General features: G+C 36.4%; 1 protein-coding gene across 1 annotated transcript in view; it reads left to right on the top strand.

Moving 5' to 3' along the window:
- Positions 1–20,170, top strand: part of MMP16 (matrix metallopeptidase 16) — a 274,840-nt gene extending 254,670 nt beyond the window's left edge. The window contains exons 9-10 of the mRNA XM_004598102.2: positions 13,043–13,158; positions 18,767–20,170. Of these exons, the coding sequence (XP_004598159.1) occupies positions 13,043–13,158; positions 18,767–19,101 (451 nt within the window). The 3' untranslated portion in view covers positions 19,102–20,170. The remainder of the gene's footprint in view (positions 1–13,042; positions 13,159–18,766) is intronic.
- The last annotated feature ends 1,941 nt before the right edge of the window (positions 20,171–22,111 follow it).

Here is a 22,111-nt window from a genome sequence, read left to right as displayed (position 1 = left end):
TCACCAGTCTCCACTTCCTGCTATACCATGCTGAGGCTGCACCATTGTCTGTAAAACCTTTCTTCCACTTCCCATTGGAGCAAGTCTCAGGATTAGGGAGACACCAGATGTCCTATATAGCTAGGCTGTTGGTGGTGCTGATCTTGCTGGACCTTTTGGTCATTAGGTCTGAGGGCCACACAGTCCAATTTTGACCAGTACAATGCCATGGTCGATAATATTCCTCTGTGGGTATCAGTCACTGCAAAACCACACCATTCTGTCCGCTGCTTTCCTGTGTCTGTCAGTCTGCAGTTACTCCTCTGCTGTTGTTCTATCTTCTTGTATTTCCTGGAATATGCCCTCTCTGATTCACACTGGCTAATATTTCTCCATTTGTTTAAATGTGTCCTTACCCTATTCCACCATTTCATTCGACCTATTTCTATATATTTTTATAGAAAAATGTTCAAAGTTTCTAAAACACTGTAATGAAAATAAAGCTTTGATAAAATGTTTTTCATTAAGTCACAGAGATCTACCAGGTAAATACTGCTTAAAGCCATAAATACTATATTGGCTCTCAATAGAATGGCGATGTGATAGTGTTTAGCATAAATGGAATGGAGACCTTAATTGTCACAATGTAGTGTTGTGCTGAATTAAGATTTACAGTGGAACTCACACATCTCTTATTGTAGTAGTGATTTACAGCCCAGATCCTCTGCTTCTGAAGTAATTTCCTGCTAATACTGCTGGGAAAGCAGAAAATGATCCTTTCTCTCTCTCTCTCTCTCTCTCTCTCTCTCTCTCTCTCTCTCTCTCTTTCCCTCTCAACTCCCCATGCCTTTATAACCTACTTTAGAATAAAATACACAAATCAAACTTAACTCGGTAATAGATAGATAGACAGACAGAAAGGCAGACAGGCATATTTACAACATATTTGTTAAAATTTGTAAACCTTTTGAGTCATTTTGTTCCCAACCAGATTTAACTACTTAAAAAATCCAGTTTCAGGATTGATTATATGGTAAATAAGGCAGATGAGACACTTTGGGAACATAGCTTTGAAGGGACAAAAATGAAACTTACATTTCATGTAACTGCTTTAATAAGAATTTTATAGATGATAATAAAAACTTCCACTTTACTATCAAATAGTCCTTTTAGATACATATGCATGGATTATTTCTTGAAATCTTTCCATTCTAAAGATTTAGTGCTTATTAGAAAATGTAAGTGTAGAGATTAAATGGGGACTACCTTAAGTCCATGAAATAGCGAAGATTAGATACCAAATATTTAATGGAATATGAAGACTACATTTAATCAGAAAAGGATTTTTAGTTCATTTGCTTCCCACTTGAAAAACTACACATAAAATATCACAAAATGTTTAAATGGCTCAGGTTGAATAGTTTTTAAAATTAGAAAAAACAGGAATCCAGTTTATTTTCATGTGTGATCTTAGGTATGATGCTAACAGACCTGTTAATAAACAGATTCATTAATCTGTGTAATTACATAATTCAAAATCACAACAATGATCATTGTACTCATTCTAGATTTAAAAGTATATTAAGAATACATTAAACTAACTCACACATACAAATAATAATTTTGGTGTCATTTTATAAAATAATTTATTTTTCCTTACCTATTTCACCCCTCTTTTTACATCTGCATTTTGCTGCTTGAAAACAAATTCTTCTATTTAGACATCTGCAAAATATCCTCATTTCTTATCCTGAAGTATTTGGCCCATGCTAAGTTCAATTTTGTTGATATGGGGATATGAATTTATCCTTTACGTATTTCTGTCCAGTTTTGAAAAGCTATTTATGGAAAAAGAATCTCTTTTATCCAGTAGATGTTTTTGGCATCTTTGTCAAAAATCTGCTGTTGGCTGGATTGATTTCAAGGCTGTTTACTGTGTCACATCTATCTGTGTGTCAGTTTTTGTATCACGGTGCTTTGGTTTTAGTTATAGTAACTTCGGTGCACACTTTTAAAATAGGTATTGTGACCTCTAGCTTGATTTTATGCATTTAATCATTTATTTGTTCATTTATGCTTAAAATTGTGTTGGTTTTTGTGATTCTTTCGTGGTTTCCAATGAATTCTATGATTTTTTTTTCTAATTTTCTAAAGAGTATCAGTGTATCTTACAGGCATTTCATTTCATTTATATTATTTTAAATAGTAAGGGTGTTTTGATGAAATTCTTTTAGTCTGTGAACACACAATATGTTTCCATTTTTGTGTATTCTTAATGACTTCAGTTATTACTTAATAATTTCTTTGTAGAGCTCTTACAATTTTCTGGCTAAATTTATTCCTGGATGTTTAATTTTTTGTAATTCTTGTGACTGGGAATTCATTCTTGATTTCTGTTTCAGCAATATCATTATTGGTGTATAAAACTGTTAATTTTCTTGTATGCCAATTTTGTATCTTGGAATCTTATTGATTTTTTAACCAGTTCTGAAAGCTTATGTGTGTAGCATACAGGGTTTTCCACATATATAACCGTATTATCTTCAAATCCAGATATTTTGATTTTCTTCTTTGAGTTCTGAAGCCCCTTATTGCTTTCTTCTCATAAGTTACTGTTTCAACAAATAAAATGACTGTTGATTTACATGGAACACAAAGAGAGAAAATGAGAGAGAGAGAGAGAGAGAGAGAGAGAATGAGAATCTCATTTACAGGTTTAGTTCCAGAATGGCTATGACAGGGCTTTACAGACCAAAGCCGGGAGACAGTAGCTCTTTTTCTGGGTGTCACATATATGACAGTATAGGCCCAATCATTAGGGACATCCTCCCCTGCCTTCCCAGGCACAATGTAAGGAGCTGATTGGAAGTGGAGCAGCCAGGACACAAATTGGCACCAATGTGACATTCCAGCATTATGAGCAGCAGCTTTATCTGCTAAACACAATGCCTTTCCTCTTGGGGGGTTTCCTGACTAGCAGCCCCCTGTGAACACCAAGGGAATTAAGTGATGGTGTTTGGCAGCAGCAAGAACCACCAGACAGTCTGATCAAGCATGTTTATTAGCAAGCTAGCACAAACTTATATAGACTAAGAATAGGGAAGGCAAATAGGCGTATCCCGATAGTGCTCTCACCCAACAATGACACTGTTATTGGCTGGAAGGCATGTTTATCTCTCTGGGCCCTCCAATTAAGTCACAGGTCACACACAACCTGCCAACATGCGGCTGGCAGTCATGTTTCAGGTCACATTCACCACATGTGGCTTACAGGTAGGCTGTGAGTCACACTTGACTTCTCAAGAGTTACTTATCAAGAATTACCATCACAGCTTGTCCACGAAGAGAGAAGGGAGGTTGAGGTACAGCCCCCGTTATCACCTGTATGGCCGGTGGGCAGGCCAGGCTGGGGTCTTGGTGATTTTTGTCATTGTCAGTGGGTCCTCCCTCCCCCCGGGGATACAGTGTGCTGTGTACCTATGACCTCTCACGGAGGCCAAGCAGGCAGAGATTCAAGGGCAATCTAACACATTTCCTCCTAGTTAATACATCTTGCTAATACTTCCAAAACTGTTACCAAAGAAAGAGTAGAAAAGGTACACAAGCTTATTTCATTGCAGATTTGAGTGAAAGTCTTTTCAGCTTTTCCCTGTTTGGCATTGTCTGTTATATACTTCCTATTTAACTTCAGAGTATGTTCCTTCTAAACCTAATTTGCTGATGATTTGCATTGCAAATGAATGTTGAGTATCAGATGTTTTCTTTCCTTCTGTTGAGTTACTCATGGCTTTTGTTTTTCATTCTGTCATGTGATTCATTATGTTTATCGGTTAGCAAATGTTGAACTCTCATATCACAGGGACAGATCTAACTTGAATCTGTAATCTGTAATCTTTATTTGTAGTGCATTCTCTTTGTTAACCTTTTGATGAGATCGTTATGATTTTATTTGTGTGTTTTATCTTTCATTTTGGTATTCAAGTTACAATTGCATTGTAAAAAATGTTTGGCAAATTCTATCCTTGTCAATGTTGTAGAATAGTGTGAATAATATTGGAGTTACTTTTTCTTAAAATTTTGATAAAATAGAGATAAAAGCCATCACATTCTAGACTTACATATGAAGGAATCGTTTTTAAAATGTAGTAACTGACAAGTTACATGTGAAATGGGATGCGGAGGTGAGGCATAACAGGAAGGAGGAGGGTGGTTAGTGGTAGACTGAGGCAGAGAAGTCTTCCATTTCTTGAATTAGTACACAGATGGCCGTGAGCAGTGGAGGTTGGGACTGGACCAAAGTCAGGCCTTCAGAATTCCATTTCAGCCTTCCAAGTGGATCATCCACTGCTTTTGCAGGAGTGTTCACAGGGAGCTGAATCAGAAGCGGAGCATCCGGGACTTGAACCAGCATTTTGATATGGGGTACCAGGATGACATGTAGCTTAACTGTGCCACAGTGCTGGTCTGTAATGAGTAGCTCTTAATCTTGTTATTTGTTAGGATGCTGTTTATAATTTTTGTATGTCCTTGTTTTAATCTTGGGGTGTTACATGTGTTCAGCAACTTATCCATTCCTTTTAAATTTTCCAGGTTGTTTGCATATGTCATTCTTTGTCATTTCCTGTCATGGTTTGTATTTTTGAAGTGTCAGTGTTGATGTCTGCTTTTCGTCTCAAGGCTTATTTGTTTTTGTTTGTTTTTACCTTTCAAAGAAAATATCTATGATTCCAGGTAGAGCAATAATATATGATATATTTTTATTTGAGGCACTAAGGTATACAGAAAAGGGCACATACTCTAGAGATGTATTCAAAATCAAGATCATTTTAAAAGATGCTAGACAAAACAGATCTCTAAATTAGATTTAATTCAAATATGGCCATATGTGGACCCTGCATAATGTTCACGTTTAAACTAAAATCTATATATCCTCCATTACAGTATAAAAGTTTTATTGTGTAATTCAGAGGCATGATATTTATCAATACACTTCTTCTGGTACTAAAAGCCCCTTTTCTTCTACAAAGCCTCCTGCTGTGAATATGGACATGACGTAGTCCATTCTACTTTCAATAACTGTAATGTCTGCTTCGTCCAGATCTCTGTCCCGTATGACCTGGCCTCACCTTTTCATCCATTCCAGCATTATTTTGCATTTCTACTGTGCAATATATACTATGCTATACAAATAGAGTAGTAAAATAAAGTAAGAAAGGTCCACTCTTATGAGACCTTCTGTTGGGAAAGGTAAATAGGAAATAAAATAAATGGCCCTGATAATTTTCACATTGAGAAAAGTCACAAAGAATTTTTTTTAAAGATTTATTCATTTTATTACAGCCAGATATACACAGAGGAGGAGAGACAGAGAGGAAGATCTTCCATCCGATGTTTCACTCCCCAAGTGAGCTGCAACGGGCCGGTGTGCGCCAATCCGATGCCGGGAACCTGGAACTTCTTCCGGGTCTCCCACGCGGGTGCAGGGTCCCAATGCATTGGGCCGTCCTCAACTGCTTTCCCAGGCCACAAGCAGGGAGCTGGATGGGAAGTGGAGCTGCCAGGATTAGAACCAGCGCCCATATGGGATCCCGGGCTTTCAAGTCGAGGACTTTAGCCGCTAGGCCACGCCGCCGGGCTCGAAAAGTTACAAAGAATTTAACAAAACGCTATCTCCCAGGTAGTAAAGAGAGATTGGGAAGTTAGTGTGGAAGCCTCACTTGTGAAGGAGACATTTGTGGGGAAATGAGTGTGAAGACATGTTAACCACATGAACTAATCAAAATAAATGTTTGCAGGCAGACAGACATGAGAAGCCATAGACAAGGTGAAGTTGTGTTGCTCAAAAACGAAAATTAAAAAAGGTAACTGGAACAAATAGATGAAGTAAAGGAGAGTTAAACTAATAAGCAGAAGCTGGATCAGAGGGTCCTCCTTAGGCCACGCAGAACAGTCTGGGTTTTATTTTAAATACCATGGAAAGGCACTGGCTGGTTTTCAATAAGAGAGTGACATGAACTTACGACTATTTTCTAAAAATCTTTCCGGTCTCTGTGTGAGGGATGTTCTCAAAGAGTGACAATATGAAGTGTCATTCATGGGTTTTTCAAGGAATTTTAGAGAATAGGACAGTAGCAGTCGGGATGGAGCCAAGGGGATAGGTGTAGTGTACATTTTGACTGTAACCATTACCAGTTTATCTTATGGCTTGGATTTAAGAGGGAGGAACTAAATGAATGAATCAATAGTAACTTCTGAATTTCCTACAGAAATAATTGAATGAATGGTGCCCTATCTAGAGAGTGAACAAATTAAGGGAAAGAAAATTTAGGATTGAACATTAGAAAATGGAACTGTTCATATTCATGCTACAGTTCCTGCTTATATACCAAATGGAAAAGTCAAGTAGGTAGTTCAGTAGCAGCGTTTGTTTCTTAATGGAAAGGTCACCCACAGACACAGATTTCAGAGGTAAATGGTTTTCCAAACAAAGGCCACATGCAATCTTCCAAGTATAACGATTATTAAAGTAGATGAAATGATAGATCTTTAATGACGTTGGTACATTTCAATTTTAATATCTTTCCTTTTTCACAAGCAGAGTGAATCTCAGTTTGCTGTTTTCATACTGTCAATTCTTTAATACACTATATATGTACTTGCATACATTTTGACCTTCGCAGTGTTTACCCTAAATGCTGTGTTTTGAAATAACCGGCCAGGTTTTTCTCACACACTTATGAGACTCTATTGTCATATCTCATACGAAGTTTATCTGCTAAGAATTTTAAGATGTTTCTAAATGAATTAAACTTCATGTCCACCTTTGTTTTATTATTATTATTACGATATGACAATGCATTCATTTTCTCCAATATGTCCATTTATACACCAATTAATGTATATGTCTTTAAAATTATGTAACTATAGAGTTTTGATCAATAACATTTTAAAGAATGTTTTTGAAGATCATATATATTTATCTTTATTTGGATATGAAAAACAGGGTTCTATATTTTGTGGCAACCTAATGTATGCAAAAGAAATAAGGCCAAGTTAGTTGAAAAAAATGACTTGACCCTATGATGTTACCCAAATATCCATTTTATGTATAGTTTTGAGTTCAATATCCAGCAACAAATCACTGAAATATTACTACAGAAACTTCTTATCCAGCAACATATCACTGAAATATTACTACAGAAACTTCTAAGCCACATTTTTCTCAACACAAAATAGTTTAAATTTTATTGTGCTGTAGCATTCACAATTCAGCTTCTATGGATGTAACTCATAATATGATCTAAAAATGATGACTGGATTCTATTATCATAATTTATTATGAAACATTTATTCAGGACAATTAAACACAAACCTATATTTATAAATGATATTCAAAGCATTTTATTAAGCAATGAACATATAGTTGGATAATTCTGTTCAAGTTTACTTACTAGGTAAATATCAAAACTGACACAGTACAATCAGGATTCAAACATATTTTACTTTTAGATAAATATGTATTTTCTCTGATCAGTTGAGCTAATATAAAGATTATTAAAAAATCTTAGTGTAAGTTGAACTTAACTGATATATTGGGATTGATTATTGTCTATAGCCCATAGATACACTCTTACAGAACTATGGTCTAGCTACATTTTACTTGTAAAATTCTTTATTTTTTTGTACCTGAAAATATAAAGCAATGTGAAAGTATGCTTTCATGAAAAATCAAAAGGACAATAAAAGGAAAGAAAAGAAGGGAGGAAGAAATTAAGTAAATGCCATTGTATTTGTAGAGTTATATAAGGACATGCACAATCTGTTCTCTATACAATAACAAGAAAGTACAATTTTAATTAAGTATGGGTATTGAAGCTTAGCTTTAGTTTTTAAAATTATAGCTATTTTTTTTTGATTGTAAAGAAAGGTTTACAGAGAGAAAAAGAGAAAGGAATTTAAAGATCTTATATCCACTGGATCACTACTCAAATGACCACAGTGACTTCAACTGAGCCTATCCAAAGTCAGGAGCCAGGAGCTTCTTCTGGATCTCCCACACAAGTGTGGAGTCCGAAGGACTTGAGCCATTCTCAGCTGGTTTCCCAGGCCATAATCATGGAGCTGGACTGGAATTGGAGCAGCCAGGACACAAATCAGCACACCATATAGGATGCTGATGCTTGCAAGCAGAGGATTAATCAGTTGAGCCATTGTGCTCGTCCTGCTTAATTATAACTTTGCATTATCTCCTAGAAGAGAAAAAGTACATTGAATTACTCATACCATATAATAAAAAAACACATTAAATGAATATTTTCCTGAATAATTTATTGAATATTTTGTGACTGTTTTGTTGAAATGTAATGTCTGAATCTGATTTGCCAGCCATGAAATAGAGTTGTTCCAAATTTCATTAGTGAGTAAATAGTAAGTGAATGAATAAAACAATAGAGAGAAGAAAATTATGTCCAAATGGTGAATACCATTTATTTGAATAGGAATAAAAAACTACCTAACAAGACTGACAGGTATAGTCTTTGTAAGGACAAACAAAGGAGTAAATCCTTTTTCCTTGAATACCAGGATGCCTGATGATCTGTCATTAGGTGAACAGAATGGTAACATGGTTACTAAATTTCTAGTTAGAATGCCATTATGGGGCAACTGGTACATTGGCTCAACTGGCTAATTCCACCTGCAAACACCAACAACCTGGGCGTCAGTCCAGTTCTGATCCAACTTCCTGCTTGTAGACTGTGAAAGAAGTGGAGGATGGCCCAAGTTTTGGGACCCTCTACCTGCGTTGGAGACTCAGAAGTAGTTCCTGGCTGCTTGTTTCAGATCGGCTCAGCTCTGGCCATTGCTGCCTTATGGGGGATGAACCAGTTCTGGAATGTCTTTCTGTCTCTCCTTCTGTCTGTAAATCTGGCATTCCAATAAATAAGTGGGTATTAAAAGGACAAATATCATATGTTCTCTCTGATGTAAGGCAACCTCCATGCAAAATACAAGAATGACAGCCCTTTCAAGACTGTTTTTACTACATTTCAGGGAGTTTGGTATTCGTTTTTTTAACTTTCATAGGTCATTTTTCTACTATTATTTCCTTCACTGACTCATAGGTCTTACAGTAGCATCATTTTCTTCAAGAAGGTTTTTTTTTTTAGGTTTATTTTGCATTTCTTCATTGACATAGACATATTGGTCATTCAACACCATGTCATTTAACTTCATGTTATTGTACACTTTCTGCTTTTGTTCCTGATGTTGTTTTCGTTCTATGGATTTTCACTTATGAGGATGTATAATAGCTGTTTAATAGAGACTATTGTATCCAGATATGAGGATATACTACAGTATGCATATCTCCTTCCAAAACAAAGATGGACTCCCAATGAAAATATCGAATGTATCTTGACAATAAGATGCTGGACTCTCTATCATTGCCCATGCCTACAATGTCAGGATACATTTAAATTGCAGAATGATGGATTTATGACTCTGTTATAATAATAGGGGAATCAGTGTGTGGGGGAAAGGGACTAGAGGACAGGAGAAGGGAACTCCCAGAGTCTGTGGAACTGTACCATAAAATAATAAAATAATAAAATAGATAAATCAAAAGGAAAAAAAAGAAAAAAGATATCATCAAGGAACAGTATAATATGTAAGTTAAAATAGTGTTAAGTATTTTATAAAGTACTGTACTTGTAATAATAATTTATAACAGCACTCTGTAAAGCGACAGAGTATCATATAAAGTGCCAGTATTGTTAAATGCAGAATAGTAGAGCTACTGCACCAAAAATTTTAGTAGTTTCTAAAGATACATTAATGTAAGTTAAACGCCATCCAAAATTCATCAATTTCCTTAGGATTTCAGTAAATTCTAGGCTATCATTTTACGAGCTCATAGTAAGTCATAGTACACAGTTTTACTATTTCCCTATGAGAGGCTATCACTGATTAAGTATTATAAGCATCATATAAGCTTGACTGCTAGAAGTCCCCACTGCAAAAAGACTGGGGGGAAGATGGTGACACTTGGAGGGCAATCTCAACCCCATTAGCCTTCATCGCAAAATGTTCTTCAGGAAAGAATTTTAAAAAATAATTTCAAAGCAGATGCTTTCATGAACAAAATGTCAATGAATTATATTTCAGAATTAGTAAAATGATGCCTAAAATGATTTTGCTTCAATTACTTCTTCAGAGAGATAGCTTACAACCACTGTGATGTCAGCTACTAGCTTCCCCATGAAGATTTTCCTTCACTGTCCATCTGTTGTCATCTTCCATGTGCTAAGAACCTGTGACAAATACTACTGACAGGTCGTTTTCCTTTTTGAATAAATTTGTGGGTTATATATTGAGTTCTTATTGAAGCTGCATTTTCGTCTCTTATGTGAGCATTTGGAGATGGGGGAAACGCTAATGTTGCAGATGTTACTTGTGCGAGGTTTCTAGGAATTTATAGCAAAGCCTTCTGCACAAAATCTTGCAGTTCTATAGATAAAGATTTTCCGAAGATATGATAAAGGAAAATATCAAGATCAGAGAATACTTTTTCTAATTTAAAGGAAAATGGCTAGTGCAAAAGTAACATAGTAATTGTGGCATTTTTCAGGCCTCTACTGGTAAAATATTATATATATAATGGTTAGAGACGTAATGAGCAGGGTTGGGGGAGATGTCAAATAAATGTGAAAGATAGTTGATAGCTTAAACAAAATTTTTAAACATTTATTTACATTTTATTGCAAAGTCAAATATGCAAAGAGGAGGAGAGACCGAGAGAAAGATCTTCCATCCGATGATTCACTCGCCAAGTGGTTGCAATGATCAGAGCTGAGCTGATCTGAAGTCGGGAACTTGGAGCCTCCTCCAGGTCTCCCACTTAGGTACAAGGTCCCAAAGCCTTGGGCCGTCCTCAACTGCTTCCCAGGCCCTGAGCAGGAAGCCAGATGGGAAGCGGGGCCACTGGGACTAGAACCGACGCCCATATGGGATCCCGACACTTGCAAGGAAAGAATTTTAGCCACTAGGCCACCACGCCATGCCCAAGCCCAAACAAGTTTTGAAGCTCTTTCCATGAAGAAATGTGCAATTTTCTTAAAATCAGTGAAATGTATCTGTACCCTTTCCTGTCATCCAATGTCTTTTAAAAACTGTTCTCTTTCAAATGAGGCCAACGATGGTTTTGCAGTGGTAAAATACTATCATGTATGTTTCACTAGGCCTGCCCTCAAACGGGCGGTGTCTCTATCAACTCAGAACACGTTTCACCTCATTTTGTCAAACTTTTTGATTTACCAAGCTATAAATTCATCTTGTTCTTAGAACATGTAAACAAAAATTGGGATTCTGTGTAATTGGCCCACAGGCTGTCTGGTCAAGGTGTAATAGCAGCAGAGTTCTCGCACTTCGAGGGCCTTCTTTCTTCCTTGGACTCTAGTCCCTGGAGACTCCGGTGGATACTTACCCAAAAGTTTTTGTACACATAGACCCGATTGCCTCACCAGCCAGTCCACTGTTATGTCAGATTTTAACATACCCAACATTAAATTCATGTTTCCTCAGGCCCACCCCGCTTAATTTTACTTGCCTCTAAGTGAATGGCAACATTTCTCTTCATATAATCAAGCTCAAACATTTCACTTCGTGCATCTAATCCATTTACTAAATCCTTTGAGCTCCCACAAAATATATTCCAAATCACTTAAATTAAGATTATGCATAGAGTTTATACCATAGCCCAAGAATTATCATAACATTATCACTGTTAGACTTCATTACATTTTATCTTTTTTAAAAACTCCGATTCAAAACAACCAGTGCTTGCTTATCAAAAATAATCCATCTATGGAAGCATTTGCTCTAAAAGCAGTTACTGGTTTCCGTCGCTTCAGAGAAAATCAAAGGCTTTGCTAATGTATAGAATCCCATCTTATCTATGCCCTGGTTCCTTCTCTGAGTTTCCTTCCCCATTAGCTATTTCAGGATAGTCACGGCAGCCTCCTAATGGATGTTCTGGTACTCGAGCTTGACTGACACACGGATGAACCTTTCATTTCTAAATTCCTATGCACAGAATATTCTTCTCCTAAAGCTTCCCTCTGTGGCCCTCACTCCTCTCAGAAGAATGTTAATTTACCTTAGAGGATGCCTCTGTCAGCCCATTTGAAATGGCTTTCCCATAGGACTGGATATCTTTATCTGCTTTTTTTTTAAACATAAATGTTACCTTTTCATAGTATATATTTCAAAAAAGCGAGTCAATCTGTTGCTTATTTTCTAACATACTCTAAAATGCAAAAATGATGAGAGCTGGGACATGTCATTTTTTCAAGGCTGTAGTTCTTTTTTATTTTTATTTTTCTAAGATTAATTTTATTTGTATGGAAAGTCAGATACACAGAGAGGAGGGGAGACAGCGAAGAAGATCTTCCCTCCATTGATTCACTCCCCACATGGCTGCAATGGCCGGGGCTGAGCAGATTTGAAGCCAGGAGTTTCTTATGGGTCTCCCACACAACTGCAGTGTCCCAAGGCTTTGGGCTGTCCTCAACTGCTTTCCAGGCCACAAGCAGGGAGTTGGATAGGAAGCAGGTCTGCTTGGATCAGAACCAGTGCCCGTATGGGGTCCCGGCATGCAAGGCAAGGACTTTAGCCACTGGGCTACTGCACTGGGCCCAGTGCTATACATCTTAAACGACCAATATGCAATGTTACATGATTATGGGAACATGTTAATGATGCTATCATATTTGTACTTTTTCTAGCATAATATAGTTAACATTTTATTAATTTTGGCAGACTGAATAAATGCTCATTTTTAACATATGCAACCATATGCCCATTTTAAATGAACATACAATAAGAAATAATACCTTTTTTGGTCATTTAAATCATAGCTTCCCAACTGGTGATTGGTAAATCAGTACCAAACATACAGATAACTGTTAAGCATATCGCGTGAATTGAGTGAATATAGGCTATCACTGTGTGTATGCATAATTTCCCTATGCACATATTATTGGTTTTCTTGTTTTATTTATTTTAGGTATTGGAGATATAGTGAAGAAATGAAGACTATGGATCCTGGCTATCCCAAACCAATCACAGTCTGGAAAGGAATCCCTGAATCCCCACAGGGAGCCTTTGTGCACAAGGAAAATGGTAGGCCTTCCTGTACTGCACATTGTAGGTTAAAAACAACTGTATGATGGCCTGCTTTTTGTATGATGAATCAACAGAAAATACCCCACTAAAACATATTTATAGTTCTTTTTCCTAAATGACATTTAATATGCTTGATATTTTTAACACCAACTATTTTTAGTTTATGAAAATCCTTACAAAGTTATATATAATAGTTCAAATATTCCAGTCCAGATGACACTAAAATAACCTCACTTGTATTTCTAATAAGATTCCTGAAAACATAATAGCGAAAATATGAGACAGGAACTGTCCCAGGGAATATATGTTACAAGTGTAGAAAAAGCAACAAAGATACCTAGTAATGCAAGTTGAGGATTATGATTTTTCAGAGTGCCAACAAACAGAATGATCTCCACTTGATAGACCATAATGAAAGTATGTTGGGTTAACCACAAGAAACAATTCTAAGAGATGCCTTCTTTCCCTGGCCGTCTCAGGATTTAATATTCAGATTCCCAGTGAAAAGTAAGCCAAGCCACGGAAAATATACACAGTTAACATGAAAAATTAATTTACATATTGAATTATATCTTTGTTAATAAGCATTATCAACAAAACGCTGTCCTATGACAGCTCAGTGAAAATCCATGCATGCCGATTTTGTGTGTTGTGTGAAACAGAACTGTTTCTACAGTATTTCCATCTCAAGAGTAAATTTCATAAGGCGAGAAGTTGGTTTGCTTATACTTAGAACCTTTTAACTATCTTCCACATAGTATTTTAAAGTTTATAAAACACATATATGAGACTTTTGAAAAAAATCCATGCTTATGAATATCTAAAGATTCCAGGTGACATCTGAACACATTTGTGTCTTCCAGACCTCTCCTACTCCAGTCCCTTCTTCGATAGCCTCCTTCATAGACCTCGCTCACTCTTCATCTCTCTGTAAATCCTTTTCAAATATGCCTTTTGGGATGGGTGGGTATGCTAAGTTTTACAATCAAAAGCTTGACATGCCATGGTCAACTTGAATGTCCATTTTCCTTCGTAGCAGAATCTGCTTGAATACAGTAACAGTAAATATTCAATAAATGTAAGGAGTGGAATTTTTTTTTTTAGTTTTCCATTGTTTTAAAAAAAACACTTAAAGTGGAGGACTTATTTTATTTGTTGAAAACATCTGTTCTATTTAATTCCATATTTAGCAACCTGAAAGGTCTTCAACTACAGTTGAGAAATGGAGAATTCAATAAAAGCAAATTCTCCCTTCCTTTCTCTGTTCAGATTTTTCAAGCTTAAGGTCCCTGACCTTAAATTAAGATTCATGCAACTTCTTTGTTCTCGTTTATATAATAAAAACAAACTCAAAATATTTAGTTGCAATTGTGAGATATTTTGCCTGAAAGTGCTGTCTATAAGCATAAGTCCACATATATTTGATACTCACAAAATATGAGAAGATAAAGCCCAGAAACCTTTTCTCCAGTTTTCTAGAGATTCGTCATTACAGTAATTCTCTTCTCATAGTAATTAAAAAATAAATAAATAAAAATCCTTTTTAAAGGTTTTCAAGGGTATTTTTCCAATTGAGATAAAATGTTATTCTATACTAATGTTAATTTTGTCCCTGGATGACAACTTTATCATGCTAACTAATAAAACGTCACTGCTATCTACAACCATTTACTGCACACCTACTGAATGTCAAGTATGTTCACTGTCTAATTCAACTACCCTACACAAAAGCCTATATCAATGCTTTAAAAAAAGAGATTTATTTATTTATTTTTATTGGAAAGTCAGATACACAGAAAGGAGAAGAGACAGAGAGTCAGATCCTTTGTCAGTTGATTCACCCCCAAGTGGCCACAAAGGCCAGAGCTGAGCAGATCTGAAGCCAGGAACCTGGAGCCTCCTCCAGGTCTCCCACACGGGTGCAGGGTCCCAAGGCTTGGGTTGTCTTTGACTGCTTGCCCAGGCCACAAGCAGGGAGCTGGATGGAAAGCGAGGCTGCTGGGACATGAACTAGTTCCCTTATGGGACCCAGGCATGTTCAAGATGAGGACCCTTGCAACTGGGCTACTGCGCCAGACCCATCAATGCTTTAATAACTAACCCATGAACATAAAACTAGTAACGTATGCTTCCAGCCATGATATCTCTAATGAAAGTACTGTGTTCATTCTCTCCAAATAGAAAAAAAAAATCAATATAATTTCCTACATTGTGTAAAGGTAATTGATCATATCAAGTATGGCTAACTTGTTCGTCATAACAGATAACCCGGGTTTTTTTAAGTGGTAGCTTCCTGAGCCATCACCTCTGGATTTTCACCTGGCAGAGGTAGTGGAACGCAGTTTCTCCCTAAGTGTTATATTTTTGCTTTTTTCTCTTTAACATTTAGTCCCCCCAAATAACTTCAATAATCCAGAGAAGTTAACTTTTGCAGGATGTGGTGGCATTGCTTGTTACCACTCACTTCTCAACAGTATTTTGCTGCAAGTGTGTTAAAGAATCATCGCCTCCTTCGAACCGTGTCCACATGAATTGTGATCAAGCTACACCTCTGGGATAGTCTGTATTCCCATTTTATAATTCCGATCTTGATATAAATACAAGATTTTACCTTTCACTCTGCTGCGTTTCATTTTACTAATCACATCCCCACACGTAGCCTGTTACAGTAGTTTAGACTCTTGGTTCTGTTAATTCGTGATATTAATTCTACAGTTACAAACTTGTTTTCTAGTTAAACCCACAAATGCAATTCATATATTTTCACACAATTCAATTAAATAATTCAGATATTTCAAGTACTAATAGCATCCCAGCAATAAATATCAGAGGACAGAGAACAGAACACAGAAGCAGAGTCATCATGGAACACCGAATGTGCTGCAGTCCAACAACTCTACTGGACAATACTTCATTATATGTTTATGTTGAAATAATAGAAAAGTATGAGATAAAATCAATTACAAAAATAGAGAAATACTAAAAATTACATCACAGCCTCATTGATTTTTTCTCTCAAAAAATTCTTCCCCTAAAAATGAAAGTTCAGAAGTAACTGTCTTAATAAATACATCATGAACAATAACACAGCTTAAACTGTTTTAAAAAGAAAATGATACACAAAATTCTAACATCTCTTCGATGAACATTTATACATAAAGACAGAATACCAAGATGAATTTTGTAGGATCTAGGTTTGAGATATTTTCATTATCAAGATTTCAGGCCAATTTTTTTCAAATTAGTTACATTATGGAATTCGTTCTGATCACATTTCTTTTTGTAATAAGTGTTTTCTGTAATGGAAATACCACTCTTGTATGTAAAGTATATTACTATGAAATATCACCAATGGAATCGATTAGTATTAAAGTAGAGAGTTCTTAAGCTTTGTTTAATGTCCAGAAGTTTTAGAATAATTAACTTTGGCCAAAAAGTAAGCAAGAGAACACTTAGAGCTGTTGATTTCCAGTTTACGAACATAAGTACACCAAATGTTGAGGTCTGTTTATTTTTAATTCACTGCCATTATTCATACATGAGGACCTAATGAACTGTTATTTGGCAGACCTTCAACATTTCTTCAGCCAGGCTGGTTGAGTAGCTACCTTGCATTTCAATTAGAGTGATAAAATACCAGCTCCCTGCAGAAAAAAATAAATTATATCTACATACATCTGTTTTCACTTGGCAAGTTGGTCTGATTAAAAAAAAATCCTTTGTAATTAAAAACAACAGTATATTTTACACCAGTAAACAGAATGCTTACCAAATAAAGGACCATACAGCAATGGCCTGTCCTGACCAAAATGCTTTGAGAGATGTTAGAGTACTTTTCATCAGGAAGACATACAGCCCAACATTTGATGTTGAATGAAGGAGACTTTAAGAAAATAATCAGGGGATCTCTAACTGTTCAGGCTGAAGATTATGACCACAATGGAAATCTGGTTATCACTACTATTCAGATATATATTCATATATTTAAAATCATATCCTTTCCTGAAGCCTCAATATATTTTCCTGAAAAGAAAGAGTAACTGAATCTATATGACAGAGTGGCTCTGGAATTAAAAGTCATACTATATCTCAAGCTTTTAAACCCATCCCATAATAATTCTTCTGTTAAGCAGTAAAGAGAAAACCTTTATCAATGATGATAAACTGGAAAATGCCATTGTATTTAAAATAGTTAAATTTAATATATTTATATGATTTTAGCATTCAATTGCTCATTTGAATGTTAGTTCATTCTAACATTAACTTTTTTATTTCAAAGCAAGAATTAAGTCCAGATAGACTACTCAAAAAAAAAATGGACATAAAAGAGCTATGAATAGAAAGTACAAGACAGGATTTTGTCTAATAAAAGCAACACAATTTAGACAGTAGTCTTAAGAAAAATGCACATATATGAAGTTTGTCAAGAGCTGTCAAAGTTTCTTGTTTGCAATCATAAAGTTTTAGACATAAATCTTAAGAATTCCTGAGGTATTTTTAGCTTTTTGCTTGCCCCCTCCTTCTTCATGAAGTATATCCAAGTATACATTTTTTAAGATTTATTATTTTCATTTGTAAGGTGGATTTTATAGACAGAAAAGTAAAGACATAAAGAGAGGTCTTCCATCCACTAGTTCAATTCCCCAAATATCCACGATGGCCAGGAGTCTGGACCTTCGTTTTGGGTCTCTCATGCCAGTGCAGGGGCCCAGGGCTTGGTCCTTCCCACGCTGTTGTCCCAGGTCATAAGCAAAGAGCTGAATCAGAAGTACTGCACATGGGACTCAAACCAGCACCCAGATAGGATACAAGTGCAGAAGGAGGCTATTTGTGCCAGCCAGGTATTGATGTCTTTAAAAATTATATAAAAAATGGCCAAATGACACAGGTTTAACATAAAGCAAATAAACAGGAGAGTTAAATAAAATAAAATGGAAAAGTAAGAAACAAATCAAGATCCAGAAATGAGATTAAAACACACAATCCCATAAATACCTGTTTATATACTAAACTTCCTAGGAGACCAAGGGAAAAATCTCAAATTTAATTGTTTATTATGATCTATTTTACAAATGACCAAGGAAAACACATTGTTTTGGAGGAGTCTGATGATTCCTGACACTGATATGAGAAGGCATTTCCCCTCAGCGGTGAAGAGGTGACTTCTCTTCACAGTGGATTGAATATTGTCCTCAACCACAGCCTGAGGGTACATGTTGGTTTGTAAAGACAGTTTCTACATTTCACAATGCAGGCTGTTTTATCACATGAGTGTGTCATTCATGAACAGCAATCCAATAAACAAAGAAAAGGATAAACAGGGTGAATATGTCCTTACAGTGTGATGTTCAAGGAGAAGTGAGTGGTCCTTCAACAGACATCTTTGGAACCTAATTCTTTGCAACGGGTCACTCAGCAAAGCTCTGCATGGGCCACAGAGAGCACATTCTGACAGATGAGCCGAAGATATTTCCTTCTAAGAAATTGAAGGACCTTAAAAACTCCAGTTGAGAAATAGCCTGTGTAGCTAAAATTTCTACACATTTACTTTCACAAATAAGTGGTACCTATATGTGTGTGTGTCTGTGTGTGTTTTGTCCTCTAGGCTTTACATATTTCTACAAAGGAAAGGAGTATTGGAAATTCAACAACCAGATACTCAAGGTTGAACCTGGATATCCGAGATCCATCCTCAAGGACTTCATGGGCTGTGATGGACCAACAGACAGAGATAAAGAAGGACACAGCCCTCCAGATGATGTAGACATTGTCATCAAACTGGACAACACAGCCAGCACTGTGAAAGCCATAGCAATTGTCATTCCCTGCATCTTGGCCTTATGCCTCCTGGTATTGGTTTACACTGTGTTCCAGTTCAAGAGGAAAGGAACACCCCGGCACATACTGTACTGTAAACGCTCTATGCAAGAGTGGGTGTGATGTAGGGTTTTTCTTTCTTTCCTTCTTTCTTTTCCAGGAGTTTGTGGTAACTTGAGATTCAAGACAAGAGCTGTTAGGCTGTTTCCTAGCTAGGAGCAGGCTTGTGGCAGCCTGATTTCAGGGCTGACCCTTCAAACCCAGAGGGTTGCTGGTCCTGCACATGAGTGGAAATACACTCACGGGGAAGCTTCCATGATGCACAGTATCTGCTGTTCTTCAGTCCTTTGTCTTTCTTTGTCATTCAGTTATAGCTCTTTGCTCTGCACACTCAATGCCCAGTAAAATTTCAGGAAAAACTACAGAAGAAAAAAAAAAGAAGAAAAGATTCTTCTTAAAGCTTTTAATGTTGTTTTTTTTTTTTTCTTCTCAAGTCTGACCCCATTTGTGGGGGAGAACAAAACACAAGAGAAAATCCACGATTTTATTTTATTTTTTTTTTCTTGGAAGCAAAGGAAAAGAAATTTTTAAACAAAACCCCACATTTGAACTTTCAGGAAAGTGTGAAGACCCAAAACAGCTTTGTCTCCAAAGAAGATAGGTCTGACCACTTTGGATGGTCTCCTGCGCATCATTTTGTCATGTGGGAGATTCGGAACACACGCAGGACTTCAGACTGTTGGGACAGCCATTTTCCAACAAACAAGGGGCCAAAATATCTGCAATATAGTAACAGCCTTAATGATACATCCATTTTTCATTTTATACAGCTGTTCTCAGCTACGACCTCAATGTTTCATCACATTTCTGTTCATAGCTGTGTTCACACAGGACCTTTTAATTGTTTTGAAGTGTTTCTGAAACCCTTTCTTGCCACTGTACCCTTCATCATTGTGTTGATCTCCCCAGGTCGTACTAGGTCATTGCCCCGGGCCTGTCATGGGTCTATCAGGCATTCATTTCAAAGCAGAGCAAGAAGCAGGATGCCTCAGAAGTGTATTAAAGTGACGGTTCTTTTACAAGGATTTGTGACACTCGTAATACATTGATAATAACCCTTTGAGAACTATCATACCAGTTTTCAGAGTCTGGATTGCCATTCTTGCTATCTGCTAAATTATACAAGTGGGCAAGGGTAGGTGCGAGAAGTTGAAGTTTTGAGAACAAATATCGTAGAGTCCTATGTAATTTTTAAATGATTTACAATGCTACATAAATGCATTTAAAATAAACGGAAATGATGTTAGTTGCCAAAAAAAAAAAAGCTGGCAAATAAAAAAGGTATTTTGTTAAGTATCTTCTAGGAGTGAAATTTTATTTGAACAATTGTGTATAATGGCCTTTTTTTCCCCCCTCAACATATTGAGTTTCTGTTATAAAATCTGTTGCATGAAGCTTCAGTTTGCCTTGGTAAATGCAGTTCGCATTGCCATTGTAAAAGTGATGACTCTGAGGTCGCATGAGTATGCTCCTATGCATTCATTACTTGTTGCATGCCAACTATAGTTCTCAAAGGGTTAGTGTGGCTTCTGGCATGTAACCATCCATATGATCACCGACAGAGCCAAGAGTCCACCAAAGCGTTCCTTGTTGAGTGTAATTTGTCCTAAAAGCAGTATTGTCATTTTCATGTGACCTGCAGAGCAGGTTTGTATCAATATATTTTTCCTAGAGAAAAGTCAGCAACTGACAGACCTCTTTATTGATTTTTAGGAGCTGCTTCTTGCAGTGAAAGGCTTTTCAGCCACTGGGCTGTAAACTTATTAGAGATGGTCAGATGGCATGCACCCCATGAGTCAGACCTCGGCTTTGTGTGAAAGCCAGCTTGGAAAGGATTATCTTTTGAAACAATGAACAGCTTGCCTTGAACTTGATTATTGATCTGTTGACTGTCGTTGATAACAATTTAAACATTGTCTTCTGTGAAAATTTCCTTGAAGAGTCCTGTTCCATGCCCTTTGACCTTTAACTTGCAAACTGGCACAAATTGAAGGAAATCTGCTTTTGCTTCTCCATTGGATTGTTAATTGTTTTCCAAAACCTAGTCAGCATGAGCTATTTCCTTAACGTGGAGATAGGAAAAGTATTGCTCGTGGATCTGCAGAGGGACACTTTGCTCCTTTGTGCACACTCTGAAAATGCCCTATAGGTAGAAGGAACTTTTAATTTTTCTTTAAGTTCAAACTTAAATTCATCATTTTAGTACAAATTACAAAAATCTGTAGGGGAATAAAAAAACCTCAAATACTTGAATGGCCAGTGTGGCTTTTATATAAAGCAGGAATTTTATACTAGTGAAAATTTCTTACTCATTTGCTAATAATACACATTTCCAGATGATTTTTAATGAGTGTAGGTATACATTCTTATTTGGAAATGGATAGTTTGGCTGCCTTGAATTTATATTTATACTTAACATAGCATGAAAATTAGAATGCCTTTTGGTTACACTACATGTTTCTGATTTGGTTGGGGAAAATATTTTCTAATCATGGGTGGCATGCTGCAAAGCCTTGCAGATTGTTATTTCTTATAACCTGAATTTGTATGCTGTAAAGGCTATGAAAAAGAATATTTAGAAAAAAGAGTGGCTTTGCAGCAAGATAATCTGCAATGCAAACTCTATTTGACAAGACCATATTACAGACTATGTATGTGAGGGCCAAGAAAGCAAGGAACGCGGACCAGAGTCAGCCTTGTAGCTTTACTTCAAGTGCTTCCATTCCTAAACCATATTGGTAGTATAAAGAGTTGGCCACTGCTGAGCACGGAGGACTATATATAAATTCCTTTATACAGTGTTTGCTTATGGGAGCTTTAATCCTTGTAGGACCTTGATATCAAGGGAAGAAAGACTGGTTGCTATATTTTGCTAATGATAGAAATTAGAAACTGTGCCATTTTGGAACATGTGCAAATCATCGAGGAACTCCATCAACTGACATTGACAATTCTTTTTTATTTTCCCTAAAATAAGAAAGAAATTGAAGAAGCAATCTGTTGCCTCTTTACTCATCCAACAGGATATCCTGATTCATCATAAAACTACAAGTGTATAAGGGCTAGAAAATAA

This window comes from Ochotona princeps, chromosome 9 (assembly GCF_030435755.1).
Source record: "Ochotona princeps isolate mOchPri1 chromosome 9, mOchPri1.hap1, whole genome shotgun sequence".
NCBI lineage: Eukaryota > Metazoa > Chordata > Mammalia > Lagomorpha > Ochotonidae > Ochotona > Ochotona princeps.
Note: the sequence above shows the minus strand (reverse complement) of the source record. Positions and strands in the feature narration are given on the sequence as shown.